The sequence below is a fragment of the Gekko japonicus genome, unplaced genomic scaffold (genome assembly GCF_001447785.1).
Source record: "Gekko japonicus isolate JY-2015 unplaced genomic scaffold, Gekko_japonicus_V1.1 scaffold1036, whole genome shotgun sequence".
Lineage (NCBI taxonomy): Eukaryota > Metazoa > Chordata > Lepidosauria > Squamata > Gekkonidae > Gekko > Gekko japonicus.
The window spans coordinates 191,936-211,500 of NW_015170920.1; the positions used below are offsets into that span (position 1 = coordinate 191,936).

General features: G+C 47.1%; 1 protein-coding gene across 1 annotated transcript in view; it reads right to left on the bottom strand.

The window, feature by feature from the left end:
* LOC107116769 (serine/Arginine-related protein 53-like) overlaps positions 1–16,216 on the bottom strand; it is a gene marked incomplete at its 3' end in the record, with an annotated part of 151,815 nt that extends 135,599 nt beyond the window's left edge. Inside the window, exons 1-2 of the mRNA XM_015418767.1 lie at positions 16,141–16,216; positions 13,338–13,531 (exon numbers count right to left, since the gene is read on the bottom strand). Of these exons, the coding sequence (XP_015274253.1) occupies positions 13,338–13,519 (182 nt within the window). The remainder of the gene's footprint in view (positions 1–13,337; positions 13,532–16,140) is intronic.
* Positions 16,217–19,565: the final 3,349 nt, after the last annotated feature.

Below are 19,565 nucleotides of genomic sequence, written 5' to 3' on the forward strand. Positions count from 1 at the left end.
ATTAATGAGGTTCATGAAGACCCCCGGAGCCCCTTGAAGACCGAAGGGCATAACCAGATATTCAAACTGCCCCAAAGGTGTGTTAAACGCAGTCTTGCTTTCATCCCCCTCCCTGATGCGCACCCGGAAATATGCGTCCCGCAAGTCAAGCTTAGAGAAGATCTTGCCTTTAGCGGCCTCAGCCACCAAATCCTTGATGAGCGGGAGAGGGTAGGCGTTGGAAAGAGACACAGCATTCAAACCCCGATAATCCGTGCATAACCGAAGCCCCCCATCCTTCTTCTTCCGGAAAAGTACAGGAGCCGCAAAAGGGGAGGAAGCAGGGCGAATGAAGCCCCGCTCCAGATTCTTGTCAATAAAGTTGCGGAGCTCATCTTTCTCCGCTGGCCCCATCGCGTAAATTTTCCCTTTAGGCAGTTTACAGTCAGGCAAAAGTTCAATAGCACAGTCAGTGGGGCGATGGGGCGGTAACTCGTTCGCCTCCTCCTCTCCAAAAACTTCAGCCAAGTCTCTATACTCAGGAGGCAGAGACGCCAACTCTTCCGGCTGCAAAACAGCGCAGGGGAATTGCGTGGCGGGCCGTTCACCCCAAGAGTCCAACCACCCATGATCCACGCATTTCGGAGACACAAATTTGATCTTCCCCTCCTCCCAAAGTATATAGGGGTCATGAGTAAACAGCCAAGGACTGCCAAGAACCAAATCAAATTGTGACTTCGGGGTAACAATAAAAGACCGTTGCTCCCAATGGTCGCCAGCCCCCAAACGCAAAGGCATAGTTTCGTGTGTACAAGGTTCCATGGGGGCCCCATCCATTTGGGTAAAAATGATAGGGGATTTCAGGGCGGAAACCCCCGCTTCGAGTCCCAGGATCACTTTAGGGCTGATCAAATCCCTCCCGCACCCAGAGTCAATCAATGCCCTTACTCTGACATGAGTTCCCAGGATGGGGTTCATTAAGGATACAGTCACAAAAAAAAGGGAGGGGGTTTCTCTCACCACCTTCGGCGCAGCAGTAGAACGGCCGTGTCGCTTCGCGCCACTCACAACAGGCCGTTGTCGTTTTCCGCCGGTTCTCCCACCAAGTCCTCCTCGGACTCCGCCGCAGCCAGCTCGGGCTCTCCCGGATCTTGGGCAGCCTGCAGAGCCTTGGAAAACTTCGGCTTAGCGAGCCCTTTCTTCCCGGGCAGCGGAGTCTTCGCCTTTGGCGTGGGGGGCTTGTCTTTACTTGGGCGGTTTCCACAATCCATGGCAAAGTGTCCTTTCTCACCGCACCTTAGACAGAGCCCCATCTTCATGCGGAGGTCCCTCGCTGATTCTGACAGGCGTTGAGGCCGCTGCTTTGGCATAGTGGACGTAGAGGGTCGGCCTCCAGTCGCAGCCAGGTCGAGTTTGATCATGTTGAGACGGTCTTCAGCGTTTTCAGCTTCCTGTACCCAAGCCATTAGGGAGATAGGGTTGACCGACCGTAAAACAGTCTCTCGTATTTCAGCATTTAGTCCCAGTCGGTACATCTCCGCTAAAATGTGATCTGGGCAATCTCGCAGCTTCGCGGCTTGTTTGTGGAATTCACGCGTGTATTCTCGAACTGAATTCCGGTTCTGCCGGTAGGTACGCAGGAACGCTCTTGCTCTTTGGCTCGCGTTGACATCCTCAAATCTAGCCCTGAGCGCCCACATGAATGCGCGTAAATTGAAAAGTTCCGGACCGCGGTCATTGGGCAGCCCAACATACCATGTGGCGGCGTCTCCTTTCAGCCTTGCTGAGATGACATCGATTAGCGCTCCCTCATCACGGAATAAGTGCCGGCTCTCCGCAACGAACTTTTGAACTCGCACCGTGAAATAAGCGAGGTCATCCGGGTTGCCGTCAAACGTAGCTTCCAGGAGATCTTTAGGTCGAGGTCGCGGAGTTCTCATCGCAGGGCCCAGCGGTGCCTGACCCCCCATGAGAGGAGGGCCCGGGACCGCTGGTGGAACCCGCAGTGGCACCAGCGGCGGCGGTAGACCAGGTCCCGGAGGCCCTTGCAGACCCCCCGGCGGTGGCAGCGGTGCAGGCACTCCCGGAACAGGTGGCGCTTGTGGAGGTGGTAGTACCGGCAGCGGAGCATGCAGAGGTGGCGCGGGTGGTCCCTGCGCAGGCGGAACTTGTGGTTGCGGGGCATAATCCGCTAGGAAATTAGTCATTCGAATGTCCATCATCCCCGGCAACGCTTCCATCACATCGTGGACCGTGCGCATCAGATCCCTCACCGATTGTTCCAGCTCCTCCAGCCGTTCCCCGGTCGACTCCTCCGGGATCGGCTCCCGAGGTTGGTATTCAGGAGGCGGCCCATAGTCTCCCTCCGTCTGGAAGTCTGCAGCTCCCTCCGAGGATCTTGCACGGGCCCCGTCCCCCACCGGCTCAAACATCCAGTCTTCCACGTCTCTCCGATAACTCCCAGTCTCCCCCGAACTCCCGGAGTCGGGAAACATTCCCTTGTCAAAAAGACTTTCTCGAAGCCCACTGCCTCGACGGGAGTACACCTCCCTGGTGCCTTGGGTGTTGTACAAAGCCCAGTCGTCCTGCGCCGGTGTCTTCCGCGCACCCCAATTCGAAGGGGTTGGAGGCGGCCAAGACAGGTAGGCAGGCAGTCGGGGAATCGCTCCCCCCACAGCACCTTCCCCTGGTGCGGTAGTCGTCACAATCAAAGGTGCGGAGGTAGTGGGGACCGATCCTGTGTCCCCCTCCGTGGTAGGTAGGTTTCCCTCAGACCCGCTCATGGTCTCGCCAGAATCGGGACGATAGGAGAAAAGGAGTTCTAACAATATGTTGGATCCCCAAGCATCGAGAATAAATCCACGTTTCAAAGAAAGTAAAGTTTATTTCAAAGCATTGGAAAGATACTCAAACACGTTCTTTGTTAGAACTGAACACAAGCAGTTAGGGCAGACATGATAAAGGGATTCAAGTTAGAAACACAACCAATGGATAACGTTCCCGCTGGCGGGCAGGAGAAAACGGTTGCCTGCTCAAGTCTTGGGAACCAGGCGAACAGTAGACAAAACACAGGTGCAGTTCACAGGCTTGGTGCAGTTCACAGGCCTGATAAGTAAGAAGCTAACAGCGAAGCATACTCTCCCCCTCACATCCTCCAGTTGTTTTACTTTGGCATTACAGCATAGAAAACACAGGGGCTAGCTGGCAGGGACAGGGATCACATATGTACAAGCAGAAGTTACACAGAACACCATCCAGCCTGCCTGGGGGTGAGAGACACTACACTGAGGTGGTTCCCCTAGTTCCTTCGGGGACACTCACAGAAGGAAGCTGTTGGTGGAAAGAGATCGTGCGCCCCCCCCCCCTGGAACCTAACCTGTGGGGCCCCACAGGGTGAATTCTCTCCCCAGTGTTGTTTAATACACACAAACAGTTCCTTTAATGGCATTTCATAGAAGTAAAACATCATATCTAAGAAGTAAAATTCAATTTCTGAATAGGATACAGTTTTCAATAAAGTACCCTGCATTGAGCATTTACAAAATTTTACTGCGTATAAAAGCAGCAGCCAGTAAAAACTTTGCCACTGGTTCAATTATGTTTTCCTCGGTGCTGTTTAACAAAAATGATAGTTTGTTCAGCCTAGGAAAACCTGAAACACTACCTAAAATTGGTGAAAAAATATGTTGCCTAATACCAGAATAATAGCAACATTCAAACAGCACATAGTACACTGTTTCAATAGTTTTGCCTGTACAAGGGCAAAATCTATTGGCATAGGGAATACCCTGAAATCCTCCAAATAAAATTGCCGAGGGTAAAGCATTTAGCCTGGCCAGTGAAAAAATTCTGCATGATTTTGGAGATTGCAGTTGGAAAAAATAACTGGGCAGGCATCCTACAATGGGGAATATCCCATGGTTCAGGGGAGAACAAGTCTTATTGGCTGCCTTATACAAGTTCCACGACTCTGTCTCCAATAATCTGCTCTTTATTTTGTTAAGCACCTCTGTTTCTGAAAGCATCAACATAGATTTAATAGGGATATTCAAGGATCTCAATTTTTTTTCTATGATGGCAAGCCAAGGTGAACCCTCAGTCTCAGTTAACATCTGATAGCTATAGCTGGTGGAATCAGAGTTATAGTGCAATTGAGCCCAATATTTGAAGGTCATAAGCCACGCTCTCGTAGACATAAGTCTTTGACCACATTCCAAGCAGAGGGCTTCATACGGGGTACAGGGTGGAACACCTAGTATCTTCCATAGAAAGCTTGTGTGCACCTGTTCAACTGACGTTGACTGCCTCAATCCAAATAGGGACTCCGTAGAGTAATCGGGGCACTATTTTTATATTAAATACTTTTAACACAGATGGCACAAATTGGTTCCCTCTCTCTGAAAAATAAAACCGTAGAAGGGCATTGGTATTTGCCTTAAGGTTGTTAATTGTTATCCTGCGCTGGTGAATCGAAATTGTGGTTGCGTGAAAGTAAAGACCTAGATACTTGTTGTGTATCTTACTTGTTCAAGTTTATGACCGCCAATCCTCCATTGCTTCCTGGATTTTGAGAAAACTAAGATTTTTGATTTCTCATAATTTAGTTCTAATTGGTTGATCTTACAGTAATCCTGACAGCTGTTTAAAAGTCATAATAGACCCACACCAGTGCAAGAAAGCAGAACCACATTATCTGCATATAACAAGATTGGTATATGGGTGGAGCCTAATTTAGGACAGTGGCAATCCACTTGAATTAAGAATGGAGCCAAATCCCTCAGAAAAAAGTTAAAAAGGAAGGGTGCAAGCACACATCCCTGCTTAACTCCTTTATTAGTAGAAATCTTGGGTGTCAAACTACCAGCTGAGGAGCATCTGATTTGGCACAAGGTAACATCATATCATCTACTGATTAGAAAGAGTAACCTCTAATCAAGGGAAGTACTAGCTAGTTTTTTCCCAAAGGTGGTTCCTAGAGTGTTGTTTAATATTTATGTGTGCTCTCTAACAGAGATCGTTAGGAGGTTTGGAGTTGGGTGCCTCCAATACATGGATGTCACCCAGCTCTACCTCTTGCTTGAAGAGTAGCTGACTACTCAACCCTGGCCTCATGCCCAGACGCCATAATAGACCGGTTATGTGAGAGCTGGCTGAAGTTAAATCCTTCAAAAACGGAGATAATGTGGTTGAGAGCCAGTTTGGTGTAGTGGTTAAGTGCACGGACTCTAATCTGGGAGAACCGGGTTTGATTCCCCACTCCTCCACTTGCACCTGCTGGATGACCTTGGGCAAGCCATAGTTCTGGCACGGCTGTTCTTGAAAAAGAGCAGTTTCTGTCAGAGCTCTCTTAGCCCCACCTACCTCACAGGATGTCTGTTGTGGGGAAGGGAAGGGAAAGGAGTTTGTAAGCCACTCTGAGACTCCTTTGGGTAGCCCTAAATAGTCTGGGACCGTCTTATCTGCATGACTGCCTTTACCAATATGATCCCCCTTGCCTCCTTAGATTATCATCGCAGGGCCTTCAACAGGTGCCTGGCATGCAAATTGTGTGCCTGTAACCCACCAGGGAAAGGGTATGTTCAGTGGCTACCCTCTCTCTATCTGGAACCAGCTCCCTGGGGAAGTTTGTGTCCTGTGGGACCTTCCAGCATTCTGTAGGGCAGGCAAGGCTGCTTTACTTCATGCATCCTTTGGTTAGTATCATGAACCGGGGAACTGGCCAGTTGTTTTAAGCTAAAATTTTAATTGGTTTTATTGTTTTATACATCATATTTATTTGTACTGTATTTATATTTATTGTATTTTAAATGTCGGAAGCCACCCCGAGTCCCCTATGGGGAGCGGGTGTATAAATAAAATAAATAAGCCCTTGCTAGTGCAGTTTTATGTTCATTTTTTTCTAGTCAATCCTGCTATATTTTCCTTTGCTTTAAAATTCTTCCTGTGCTTACTGCTTAATTAGATATTATGGGGAATAAAGCTCTTTCAGAAACTAAAACACTTGATCCTTGGGAGAGAGTGAATTCCTTGTATAAACAACTCCAGCCCACAAGCCACATAAAGACACTAACAGTCTAAAAAGGACAACTCCACCTCATTGAAACGGAAACCCAGAAGGAAAGGAGGAGCAAGAAACTAGGGGTGAACCTGACCCCCTCTCTCGCATACACATCTAGCAAAGGTGGGCCAGGGAACATGTCTTCCAGCATTATACAGAAGAAAATTCCAGTAACTGAAACCAGTCTGGTGATTGCATGCTATCTGGGTCTCATCCAGTTTGGATGAGATAAAGTTCTCCAGTCAAACCCCATCTCCTCTGTGATTTAGCTTAGGCACTGAGTCAAGGTGGCAGCCAAAAGTCAGTGAGCCAAGTGCCAGGGAAGACTGGGACTGTGACATCACCTATTCAAGAAACAGTTTGACAGTATGGAAATAAGTATTTGTAGCGTGATAGATCCAGTGGCTAAGGATCATACCACCATTTCATAGCTAGTTTTAGCTCAAGTTTATAAATAGACATCTACCTGCACAGGTAGAAATTGCTTTTAGTGGGGAGGTACTGCTCCAGAGCCTCCTGACTTGCAGCTACATTTCACTGCAACTATGCTCTCAAACACAAACTGAGCATGCTTAGATTATGGTAGGCAGGTAAGTATGTATGTAAGAGAACCACAATCTGTATCACGGTGTGACAGAGAAGCCACAAGTTTCTTTGCAATATGCAAATCATTCCTCATCTGTTTTTACATTACACCTAAAAAGAACCATGCAAACAATTTTGTTTTGAGATTTATAGCAATGACTTTGTGCAACTAAAGACTACATATATTTTAACTACCAGTATTTTATGAGAAGAAAGACTTTGTAATATATACCCAGCTTGGGGCCTCAAATATTTTGATGCATTCCTTCAAGACTGGATGTTGAGTTCACCTTTCATGTTCTTCTTTTAGTTTTCTTCCAAATAACTGAAGCTGGCAAGGTTCATGAGCCTTTACTTTTTCTACCAACAGTAACTGTCCTATAAAGCTTCCTTCCAAACTGGTGTTTTTAATTCTCTGGAACTAATATAGTAACTGTTCTCCCAATAAAGAAGTAAAAATCTCTGAAAAACTGAACTTTCATATAAAGTACCCTTCCAGGATGAGGAGGACACCCTGCTACACTTGGGCTTTCCTTTCCATGATCCATGGAGGCAGGAAATAAGTTCCTCTTTTCACTGACAACAGGGAAGAAGGACTGGCCGCTTCAGTCTAGAAACGTCCACAGCTGCTCAAGTAAGAATCAGCCATGTGTGCCTTTAATTACTCCTTATAATAAACCTGTGTGGACCAGACGGGAAAAACAGACAAGCAGGAAGAACAATGAACATGCTCATAGTCATAAATAAAACCAAGCAACAGTAGAGCAGTAAGAGTGCTGTCAGTTGAACACCTCAACTTCAGTGAGAGAGCCAGTTTGGTGTAGTGGTTAGGAGCGTGGACTCTAATCTGGAAGAGCCAGATTTGATTCCCCGCTCCTCCACATGCAGCTGCTGGTGTGACCTTGGGTCAGTCATAAATTCTTTCAGAGCTGTTCTCTCTAGGGCAGTTCTTGAGAGACCTCTCTCAGTCCCACCTACCTCACAGGGCGTCTGTTGTGGGGAGGAGAAGGGAAAGGGATTGTAAGCTACTCTATGACTCCTTTGGGTAGTGAAGGGCATGGTATAAAACCAATCTCTTCTTCTTCTTCTCCTTCTCCTTCTCATCAAGAAGAAACCTTCACAGTGAAGTCCAGTGCCTCATTCTCTCAAGGAGAAGATACTCAGGATGTTATGAATACACTTGGGATGTTATGAAGCTAATGGAAGTTAGAAGTGAAATAAAAAGAAATGGCCAAATTAGGCACTTCTTGTAAGATTTTCCACCCAAACATCACCTCAGTCAATAGTGATAGAGTTTCTCTTGTAGTGCAGATGCCAGCCTAGCCACAGCAGCAGAGACCACTAGAACCTTGGGTAGCGAAAGAATAATTGTTCCTGTTTGCCCATCATGAAGACAATTGCTGGTGGACTTCGCCCACTGCTCTTAAATTTCCTTAGTAAAGAATGAAGGGAAGGGGAACATTGAACCCAAATCTTTGACCATGGACAACACCACTGGGCCCCCACCCTCCTCTTCCTGGGGAACTTAGTTTTTCTATTTTGAGGGTTGAGAGCTGAATGATTTTCAAGTCTCTGTGTAATAAGGGAGAAAATTCTTCCCGGGTGAGGAGTCTGTGTGATTGTTTCCTCTGCTGGGGGACATATTCAAATAATTCACCCTCCCCCTCACCTTTCTCCACCTCAGAGTCTTCCAAATCAATTGTGAAATCCCTGTCTTCAAAATTGTAGCTTGAAGAGATGGCCAACTTCACCCTAGTGAGGAGAGAATGCTTGCAGGCTGCCTTAGTCAGCCAGGATGAAGAAGAAGAAGAAGAGATTGGATTTATACCCCGCCCTTCACTTGGAGTCTCAGAGCGGCTTACAAACTCCTTTCCCTTCCCCTCCCCACAACAGACACCCTGTGAGGTGGGTGGGGCTGAGAGAACTCTGACACAAACTGCTCTTTTTCAATGACAGCTGTGCCAGAGCTTGTGACTGACCCAAGGTCACATCAGCAGGTGCAAGTGGAGGAGTGGGGAATCAAACCCGGTTCTCCCAGATTAGAGTCCGCGCACTTAACCACTACACCAAACTGGGACTTGGGGGGACGTGAGTAGCCCCTTGCAAAGTTGGTTTTGGGGGTGGGATGTGTCAGAAATGGAGCTTGGAAATTCACTGTGCCTCTCTGTCAAGACTTGGGAAGAATGTTTCCCTTTTCTCTATTTCCTTGGAGAAGAAATGTTCCACATAAGCCCAAAACCTAGGTAGCACAACAAAGGGCTGTTTGCTCCCTCTGTTGTTCATTTGTTCAGGAGCCTTCACACCCAACGCCTTATCATTTTGGGAGCCTCAACTGACTGTGAGCTTTAGGTTTTGGGAGCTTGAACAGACCACCCACCCAGGCTGTCCAGTGGTGGACATAGCTTTGGTGTCCAAACACAGAACAGACTCCTTGTCCTCTGAACTGGACACAATTCAAGCTACAGCCTTCCCCCAGAGTTCTGTTGGGCAGATGGGCTAGCAGGACCGCGTGCTCCACAGCCTAGGGATTACTACCCAGGGAACATGAAAAAGGGAATGATCCCTTTTTTAAAAAGAAGAAGAAGGGAAAAGAACGTTACCAATGGATAAAATCTTGAAGCTGTCTCAATCCATGTTCTTATGGAGAAGACAAGAAAAAGACTGCAGTGGTGGGCATCCCTCTGTCCTGGAGACAGAAAGAGCAACCTATTTCCTGCCTCTAGGGATCACAGGAAGCAGAAATCAACTGTGGGAGGGCATCCTCCTCCGCTTAAGAAAGAACATTTATCTGCTACCTTCTACTGAGTCACCATACTAAGGTCCACATTATCTTATTTGGAACTAGAACAACCAACTGCAGGAGCTTGAGAAAACAGGGTTCCCCAACATGGTGCCCATGGGCAACCAAGGACACTTTTCCTGGTGCCTGCCAAGTGTTTTTAGAAAGGGGGTATGGCCAGGAAGCAGGCCTTCCTACTGGCCACTGGAAAGCTGATTAGCTGTGCAGATTTTTCAGAAGGTGCCACTACTGCACAAAGACTTTCACTATATTACTGAAGATAAGCTGTGTGGAAGCAAGAATACATTTTTAAACAATGTGTTCATTTTAAAGGGCATCCTGTTAAATAGTGCTGAAATGCCAAAGAGTTACTATTAGAGTTACGCATGACCTCGCTCCCTAAGATTTGAGTTACCAATGGGTAAAAATGAGGCTCTGCCTCATGCAGCATCCATTTTGTGGCTGCACCTACCATCCAGTGTTACAATTCCAAAGCCACCCACAAGCTCAAAAACATTTGGGATGTCTGAGTTAGATCTAGCAAGAAGATATGAAGCAAGCACAGTTGGCAAACACGTTTTCATGTCACAAGATTCTTAAGATGTTCATGTTTGTGGTATAGACTCAGATTGCAGTACATCTGAGAAGAACTGGAATTTATTTAGTACCTGAAGACACACAGTTACTTTTATCAATCACAGTAATTTAATTCTTAGAGGATCAGGCAGAATCCAGCATGACCTTGAGATTTCATATTATCTTAACAGCCATGGGCATATTCCTACATTGAGGTCAAGACAGTGGTACTAGCCAAATCCTCAAAGCAAATACTTAGATCTTTCTGGACTCAAACAAGCCAGATGGTTCTCATCCGGCCTCCAGGGTCTCTCAAGCTTGGTGTTATCTGTCAGATAGCCATATCTCCACTGTAAGAGAGATATTCATAAAGCTGCATGTCATCTGCATAATGTGGGCATTGCAGCTGATATTATCCCACTATGTCCCCTTAGGGGATGTATGTAAATATTAAAAACAGGTCCAAAAGGGAAAAAAAGACAAATGCTTAAAGGAGCCTACGAATCAAAACTTCCTGAAGAGAACAATTTTTTGCTGTTGAGCTTATGAATAAGTGTAAAGAAGTTACCAAAAACAGATTGGTGCAATTCTGTTTATTCTTGTCATAAAATCCCGGGAATTCAACAGCACATTTATAATGCAGAGGAAGTGGTATATATTCTAGCAACAACAGCATTCCATATTATTGCACTACATTACATTCTCCTAAATGTTTTTGTTAATAAGGGATAGAGACAGCTCAGTCTGACAGCTGAGAGGCAATACACTGCATTTGGGGCATCTGAAAACTTTTACCTGGGAAACAGCCATCTCCTTACCTCCTTTCCCTTGCATTTAAAATACCACAACACCTTTGCAACATAAGCAGCCATCACTACAATTCATAAACTAATCCAAGAACTACTTCCAGGCCTAACAACCAATACAACTAAGGAAGGGTATCAAGCTTAAAGGGAAAAAATGAACACAGTCACAAAGAGGCAAGTAACAACCGGCACAATTACTACTGGGAAGCACAATCCAGTGGCAGTGCAAGACTCAGGAAAAACAGAATGGGACACTGCAAGGTGTTGGAAAACCAAAACCTTCAGCTCATTGAACAATGACCCACCGGCATTTCTAGGACAACAAATCAGCATGGTGACAGTGGAGAGCCATAGACCATAAGGAGTGAAAAGGGAAAGAAGGCAGATGAGGTAAGATTGTAGATAAGGCATTAGACAAAAGCAAGAAGCTGGTGGGGCAGCATGTGCAGGACCCAAGGAAAAGAAAGGCATGGCGGTCCTAGCTAGAAAAGAAGGTAGGGGATGGCAATTACTCTCCTGCTCAAACACAGCCTCGACTTACCCATATTTCCATACATACGCAACCATTACATAGAGATCGCACCAATGTTTTAAATAATATTGTACGCCCCACACACACAAAAAGTATCAAACACTAAAACAAAATCAGATTTATTTCATTCCACTAGAACATGCCAAATTGAGGGGCATCCAGGATATCCAAGTAGACTGGGTCAGATTAAACTGTTAACGGTAGTTTTCTACTTCAGTCAAAAAATATGCATCTAAAAAGAGAGGAGGCTTGAAATATAAATACAACCTCTAAGTAAGTTAGGCTTGCCATTCACAAAAACAAAGTTGAAAACATGACTGTGGAGGAGCGGGCCTGCTCTGGCATACAGGCCCTATTCCACCCTGCTCTCCAAGTTTTTCCCAATACCTGGAGAGACATTTCTCTCTCTCCAGTAACCCACCACCACCACCTGATCTTAGTAGGAAATGCCTGCTGGGAGGATCAGGACTCCCAGCTTCCCTTCCAAATTCTGAGGCCATGCCTCTGTGTCTCCCACTGCCCAGAGCCTGGTTACCACGGGGACCATTTACTGCCTTGTGCACTGCTGGAGGAATAGCCACTTGCCAACTGCCTGCCCTCCCCCAGCACACGTTTTAAAATGGCATGGTACAGAGAACCACTACCAGCATCAAAGGTTATTAAGCATATATTAAACAGAAAATGTTCATACACATACTTTTAGCACATCACCAGATTGAGCAAGGGATTCAAAAGAAATGAGTAAAATGCGATTCCCGTTCCTCTCTCTATACATGTCCTATCTGATGTTAAAATACAGGACAGGCTCCTTAGCTTAGGAAGTTACAGATCTCTACAGAGTTACCATTACCTTGATTCTTCCTTCAGCTAAACACACCATCGCATGGCTAATGACTGCCTCCTCCAGACCTCAGTTAAGAGTTCTGTCTGTTCTGATGGACTCAGCACCAAAGAGAGCTCCCTCCTTGCTCCCATAAGTTTTATCTTCTCCCTTTCCCCTCTCATTGACCTGGTCCAGTCAGGTTAAGGAAGCTTTTCCTGATGACTCCATAAATTTCCTTCCTGAAGTCTCTCTAGTATTTAATTCCTCCAGATCTCTGTTCCCTGCTTGGAAGGGGGGGACTGGACCCTCCTATTGTCTCTTGCTAGACTTCTTAAGAGATAGCTGAGGTGAACCTGGAAAGCCATTGACTGACTTCCTCCTCCCTGCCTGTTCTCTGCCCAGAGGGGGGGGGAATTAAACTCAGAGCGAAGGTTTTGCTCATTTCAAATCTCCAAAGGAAGAATGCATTTCTTCACAATGACCAAGAAACAGAAGAGTTCAGAAGCATCACAAGTGCATGAAGCTCAGTTCATGTTTTCAAAGCTGACCAGATTCCCGAGTCCCAATTCAGGTTTCAGAACAGCTACAGCAAAGTAGTTCATCACAAACAAGAGGGGAAATATTCATGCCAGAGTCACCAGCAGATCTAGTACACTGCTGGACAACTGCTTCAGCATTTCATAATGCTACATGTTAGAGACTTCTAATAAGTACATTTAAGATGATTGCTACATTTTATCTCCTGGAATTACAATCTAATGTTTTATTGGTAGAAAATTGATGCCATTTGTAGCCCTGAATCCAGTGAGGGAGATCTTGGGAAAGCATTAAGAGTCATGAAGGTAGAAAGATGGACCACAAGAGATTCAACTGCAACATTAATTTTTAACTTTCCTCCAAAATCTTGCATATATACAGCACTGTGCAAATGACTGCCGGACCAGCAGCCACCTTCCTCTCCACTGTTGTCTCATTGTCCCCTCCAAACCCCATGTTTGCATAGATTGTGTGGAGCACTCACAAAGCAGATGACTATGAGCATCAGATGAAGGACAAATACCTGGGATTTATTTTACAGTTTATATGTCACTCCTTCAGCCCAGCAGAACGTAGGATCATGGTGTGAATTATACTTGCTGAAGACTTCAGAGCAACATTTATAAACATATCCAATCCCCAATATAACTTCATTTGTTTACCTCTTTTCATATGAATGTGAGTGAAACTGAAGATCTCGAGATCTTGACCTTGACTTTCTTCCCGATTTCTTACGACTGTAAGATCTGCTATCTGAAGAGCTACTTGAAGATGACCTCCTACGATGTTTCTTTTTTCTTCTGCTTCTGGTCTCTTCTTCTGTGTCTGATGAACGGCGACCCATTCTAAGAAGCTACTGTTCAAAAAGATAAAAACACTGTAAAGAGATCAAATACCATAATTATAGATGTGAGCTAGCACCTTGTGTGTACACAGAACTCCTTACACCTAGTTCTTCTTCAGTACTTAACTTCAGATAAAGAGCGAAACTGAAAATATCAAGAACACACTTCTGTCAGTGATATCATACAATGTACTTTATTTACATATTTATTTACTCCTTGCTTCTCTCCTCAGTGCTATCTTACATGCCATCACACACCCAACAAAGACATAGGCATGCACACAGTATATGCACAGAGACACACTCAGGGACGATTCCCTGTAATGATGAAATGCGTCAATTACCAGTCAGATATTCCCTCAACAGTTCACCTGAAACAGAACCTGTCTCATTTAGAAAGTTTGTTTCTAATAGACCTAGCACAAAGAGTGGCATGGGAGAGCTGAAAAAGAATATGTGGAAGGAAGATGAGAGCCCCAAGTACAGCAAAAATAAATTCAGGTGGGTAGCCATGTTGGTCTGAAGCAACAGAACACAGTTTGAGTCCAGTGGCATCTTTAAGACCAACACAGTTTTATTCAAGGTAATAGTTTTCATGTGTATGCACGTGCGCATGTGTTGGTCTTAAAGGTGCCACTGGGCTTAATTTTATATAAAGACCCCAAAACTTTATAGAAGAAGAGAAGAGATTGGATTTATACCCCGCCCTTCACTACCCAAAGGAGTCCCAGGGCAGCTTACAAACTCCTTTTCCTTCCCCTCCCCACAAGAGACACCCTGTGAAGTATGTGGGGCTGAGAGAGCTCTGACAGAAACTGCTCTTTTTCAAGAACAGCTGTGCCAGAACTATGGCTTGCCCAAGGTCATCCAGCAGGTGCAAGTGGAGGAGTGGGGAATCAAACCCGGTTCTCCCAGATTAGAGTCTGCGCACAACCACTACACCAAACTGGCTTAGACTGTTGAATGAGATAATTATATTGAACTAAGCTAGTCGCTTATACCATTACATTGACTTTTTAGAATAACAGATGATTTTAGTAAAATATCTGAACATTCCTAGTCTTGGATTAGGTGCATATTTGCAAACTGGAGCCCTTTAATGCAACAAAGGGACAAAGAATTAGAGGCTTTTTAACACACAGTACTCCTTGGACACCCTAAGAATCCTTCTAGGCAAAGATTTTTCACTGATTCAGCACACAAAGACTAACTCCCAGGTAAGCATGGATCTGATCTGATCTGATCTAAGAGGACCGTGGTTTTTTGGAAACTCAGATAAAAGATCTGCCTACTGGCCATCTCCCTCACATCATGCTATGTACTCCCTCACAGAGTGGAAGCAAAACCACTTCAAGATGAAGAAGGGGCTGGGTATGTACTGATATGACCTCACAGTTGAGATGTAAAAAAAAGATTTATTCCACTGCCACAAGACTATTGGGGGAAAGGTGTGGGAAACAGAAGACATTTGACCTCACTTTTTCTTTTTATAAGCACTGAAGAGAAGGGAAAGAAGAAAAGCATCCAACTATAGGGGTTCAAAACTAGAGGTCCTTGGGACAGATGTAAACAAAAAGATGCAGTGTGGTTCCCAAAAGCTAACTTAAAGCATGTGAACAAATAAAGCCATTCATTCTGAGTGACACCACTGCACTATCAGAGTCACCCATACTGGGTCCTCTGACTGGCAGCAACTCTTCATCTTTCACATCACCCACTTCCGGATCCTTTAGCTGGAGATGCTACTGATTGAGCCTAAGATCTTCTGCACACAAAGCAGACACTTGCCACTGTCACAGCTCCACCCCAACAAAAAGAGCCAAGAGAGACTGAACAAAATGAAAATTTTGGTAACAGCAGTTCCTAACACACGACGTGGGGATAGCGCCTGAGTTAAGAGCCCACAATCCCAGGAAAGTGATTCCTCAGGACAACTAGTTAGCGACCAGAGCAGCAAATTACGTCCTCACTTGGCATTACCAGAGTATTAAATGAGAAGCAGGGAAGGGGCTCCCTAATAGACTAGTCCCTAGACAAGGAAGGAAGGAAGGCTGGCCAAGAAAGTGTCCTGCTTTCTCGGTTTCTGTGAAAATTTTGAACTTCACGACTAGGAGTGCAGCTCCAAAATGGGAGAAGTGAAGTCACATCCGTATAAGATCTCCATTCTGGCCGATTCTAAAGCCTATAAACAGCAACCCTTTCCGTGGGAAGGGTGACAGACACTGAAGCCCGAAATTGAGGCTTCGGATTGCTCTCTATAAAGAAGCAATGCGGCTCATCAACATGGGCCTCTCCCCCACCCCCCCACCCCCACCAGTAGGGAGGCCTGAGATGTGGGAAGAAATAATCACCTTTCCTCTAAAAGCTCTGGCAACGGTGACGAGGAGGAGCAGCGAGCCGAGCCCTCCGGTCTGTCGACTTCCCTTTCAACACCGGTAGAGGCAAGGGGTGTCTCCCTGCCACAAGGCAGTAGCTATAGAGCAACTGCGGGGCGCGCTCTAAGTCGCCGCCCTTTCACTACTACGACCACCACGGCCAGCCGCGGCCTAGGCTTCTGTTATGGCCCAAAGGTCACAGCTCTGCTGTAACCATGGCAACTCCCGAGCCACCGGCCCGTTTACCTTCGAGCCCGCCGAAGGCCGCCACGCTACCGAGCTTCCGTAGTTTGAGCTCAGCGCCTTCCTCCTCCAGAGCAACAGCCAGCCTTAGCTAAGCTATCCCAGATCTCATCTATTCAACACGCAGCCACGGCAGAAGAGTGCCGAAGGCATCGATTGGAAGGGTAGCCTTTTACATGCTCGGTCGGCGTGTTCATGGTTTCCTGGGGCGCATTCGTTTCTTTTCAAAGGCTGGCAACACAAACATACAATAAAGCAGATCTTACTAATGTTCACTATAGATGCTTTGTTTTTTAAAATGCAGTGCTATTCATGCTCTTTCTTTATTGCCTACTTTCTCCCCCCTTTCAGCCACCACCCCCGGGGGGGGGGGGGGGGGGAGAAACAAACAGGAATAAATCACAGAGTTCTGTCTGTATAAGGTGCGCTATGATTAAAATTGCAATGATTTATCTGCAAATTGCTTTAAAAGCGCTGCAATTTCCCTTCCCGGGAAATGATGGGCTTTCTGAGGTTAGGACGGTGCAAATTAGTTTCCCAGTTGAGACTATTTAGGGGTTGAGATTGTCGCAGGAGGAGGGGAGCGAAGAAGCCCCGTTGGAGGAGGCAAGGGGGAAAAATTTATCGTTTTTCATTTAAGCCAAGAGTAATTAAAGAAGCTCCCTATTTCCTGGATTCCAGGCTCTATCGACGTTTCCCTCCCCCTCCTAGCCGAGGAAACCATCTCCCTTCTTTTCTTTTCTTTTCTTTTCTTTTCTGCTATAAAGACGAGAAGGCGCTTTTGTCTGGGGGAGCCAAGTCGCCCCCGCTGCTCTGCGCTGGCCGGTGGGCCAAGGCCACTGAATAGGCCTCGGGTCGAGCAACCAGGCCCGGCAGTGGTGGCGGCGGCGGCGTTTCTTCAGAGCCCTGCGATGCCATTCAACAGAAAGGGATGCGGGGAGGTCCAGGGACCGTGCAACAGCCTGATCTCTCTTCCACGAGCGGCTCGGCTTCTCTGTGGACGCCTCCCCGGCCTGCAGTCTGGGACTTGGCCTCCCAAGAGCCGATCCGTCGCCGGGCTTTCGCGGCGATCCTAACCTGGGCGCCTTGCAAATGTGGCGCTCCAGTCAATTGGGCTGGAGGGGGGCAAACAAACCCTCCGGGCGGGCCAGACTTGGGCTTTTCGCCTCGAGCGTCGATTGCGCCCCAGTGACTGTGGGGAGGCGGGTTTTGCCCGCGCATTGATGCCAAAGCCTTGCATACCTTTATTTCTCACAATCCGAAAAGTGTGATCATCTCGACACTTTTTTTTTTTAATTATGCCACGAGTAAATAGGAATGTGCTCTGTCGTAAATGTAACCTCGGTTGTTGCTTGTTGGCGACGCGAATCCTCTCCACCGGAAAAACCAGCCTGATCTTTCTGGTTCGTCCAACTTTTGGCTTTGTTTCCGTCTGAAGTGTACCAGACGGGATCGACCAAGTGGGACCCGGAGATCTTCCACTAAAACTCTAGGAAGTCATTGATTAAAACGCGCACAGACCCACCTACCCACCCCCAAACATGGTTTTAAAACAGGTGGGGCGCAGGCAGTTCGAGGAGCGAGTGGCGCCTGATTCCCAACTGCGTCGCTTAAAAGTGAAAAGTCCCCCGGAATCCAACGAGGCCGACTTGCAAGCGAGGCTTTCGGTCCTGGTGTGAAGAGTTCAGGAACGCTTCTCTCCCCCCTTCGGTCCATCAGAATAATTGCCTGGGTTTTTGTGTTGTGCGTGTACGTGTGTGTGTTCAGCAATTTCCTCCCAGTCAATAGAACATGACAGTAATAATTCCGCCGCTTTTCCTGCAGTCCAATACTTTCGTGTCACAATATTGTCAATTTAAATCTTAACAGGCTAAAAGGGGAGGGGGGATGAGAGAATTATAAGGAGATAAGACAATACTCGGCTGGCGGCTGCTGTTTGCCTCCAAATGTTTTTTTAAAAATTCGATTCTTGCCTCGTGTGAAGCTGAAGTTTAAATACCGTCGCTCCTTGCAGTCTTGTTCGGGAGGGGAAGGCACCAGGCGTCGACAATTAGGCATCTCTCCTCCCAAGGCGTAAAAACGCTGTGTCTTAAACAGCCTGTCAGTTTTACAGGCCGGAAAGTAATGAGTTGAAACAATGGCGGAGAAAAAGAAAGACAAATTAGCTATAAAGGTTCTAAATCGAGTTTCACTGATATCCCTCTTAGCCAGACTGGTAAGGGGGGGATACAGAGAGGATGAAATTCTAAGGGCAGCGCGATCCCAATTACGTTTACTCGGAAGTAAGTTCCACTGGGTGCTATCAGATCTGCACACACTGTGTATGGGGCTGCCGCCTAAAACTTGGATGTTAGTTCAGTGTAACTCAGGGGCAGGGGGGGGGGGGAGCTCCTAAGTGTAATTTGTATCGCAACCGTCAATGTGTCTACTCATCAGTAAGTGCCACTAAATTCAGTGGGGTTTGCCCACAGCCCAACATGCTCGGGACAGCAGCTTTAAATTGAGGGCTTGCTGGATTCCGGACGTTCACAGTCACTCCGATGAGAACACTGGTATTCTCCTTCAAAGCTTTGCAGTAAGCATCCTGAGGACACTTTCCTGGGAGTAAGCCCCGTTGAGGAGACTTGAGTGGGATTCCGAGCGGCGCTGCGCTGCTGGCAGACAGAGGACATCCGCGGTTTTCCTCTCGCTTAGGTGGGGAAAGCCGAGCGCATCTCCTGTCTCAGCTCGCCTGCGAAAGGCAGCCTCTAGGAGCTTTCGCCCTCCACGTGCATTTCCAGCCGGGGAACCGGCTTTCCGGTACAAAAGAGCAAAAAACCCGGGACTTCTGGAGTTCTCTGGCCCCGCAGGAGAGACCTCATCCCCGAGGGCGACTCTGAAACCCTCCCCCGCCCCCGGTTCGGCCACAAAGACAACTTTATTGTTAAGAGAAGGCAGGCGGGAGGGGGGAGGGAGGGAGTCTAGCGAAATCCGAATTGACAGCACTCGGAAATAACTCCGTTGGAAAGCAAGGCAACACCTTCGATGTCTAGAGTTGTCTTGCGGGGGGGGGGGGGGAGGGAATTGGGGGGAGGCAACATCTAAGGACGTGGGGGGGGGACAATTCGGACGGATTTTTCACCTCCCTCCGTGTAATCTGGGTCGGTCCTAATCACATTTCCGGGGTTCAACGACAATCATCTCTTTCCAGATCCACGAGGTTGAGGAGCGGGCTGGGGAGGTCTGAGCCGGGCAGAGGCTTTAAAAAAAGAAAAGAGGCAATCGGGAGGCCGACGGAACGGGCAGCGGCTGCCCTTGGCGAGTGGAGCCGATCAAAGGGGCGCGCCAGCTCTTGGGCAGCAGGCGATGCCCTCCCCGCCCGCCCCGCGTGCTGGTAAATAAGACGTTCTCCTCCGGCAGCTCGCCTCGCTCCCCCGCCCCGCCCCGCC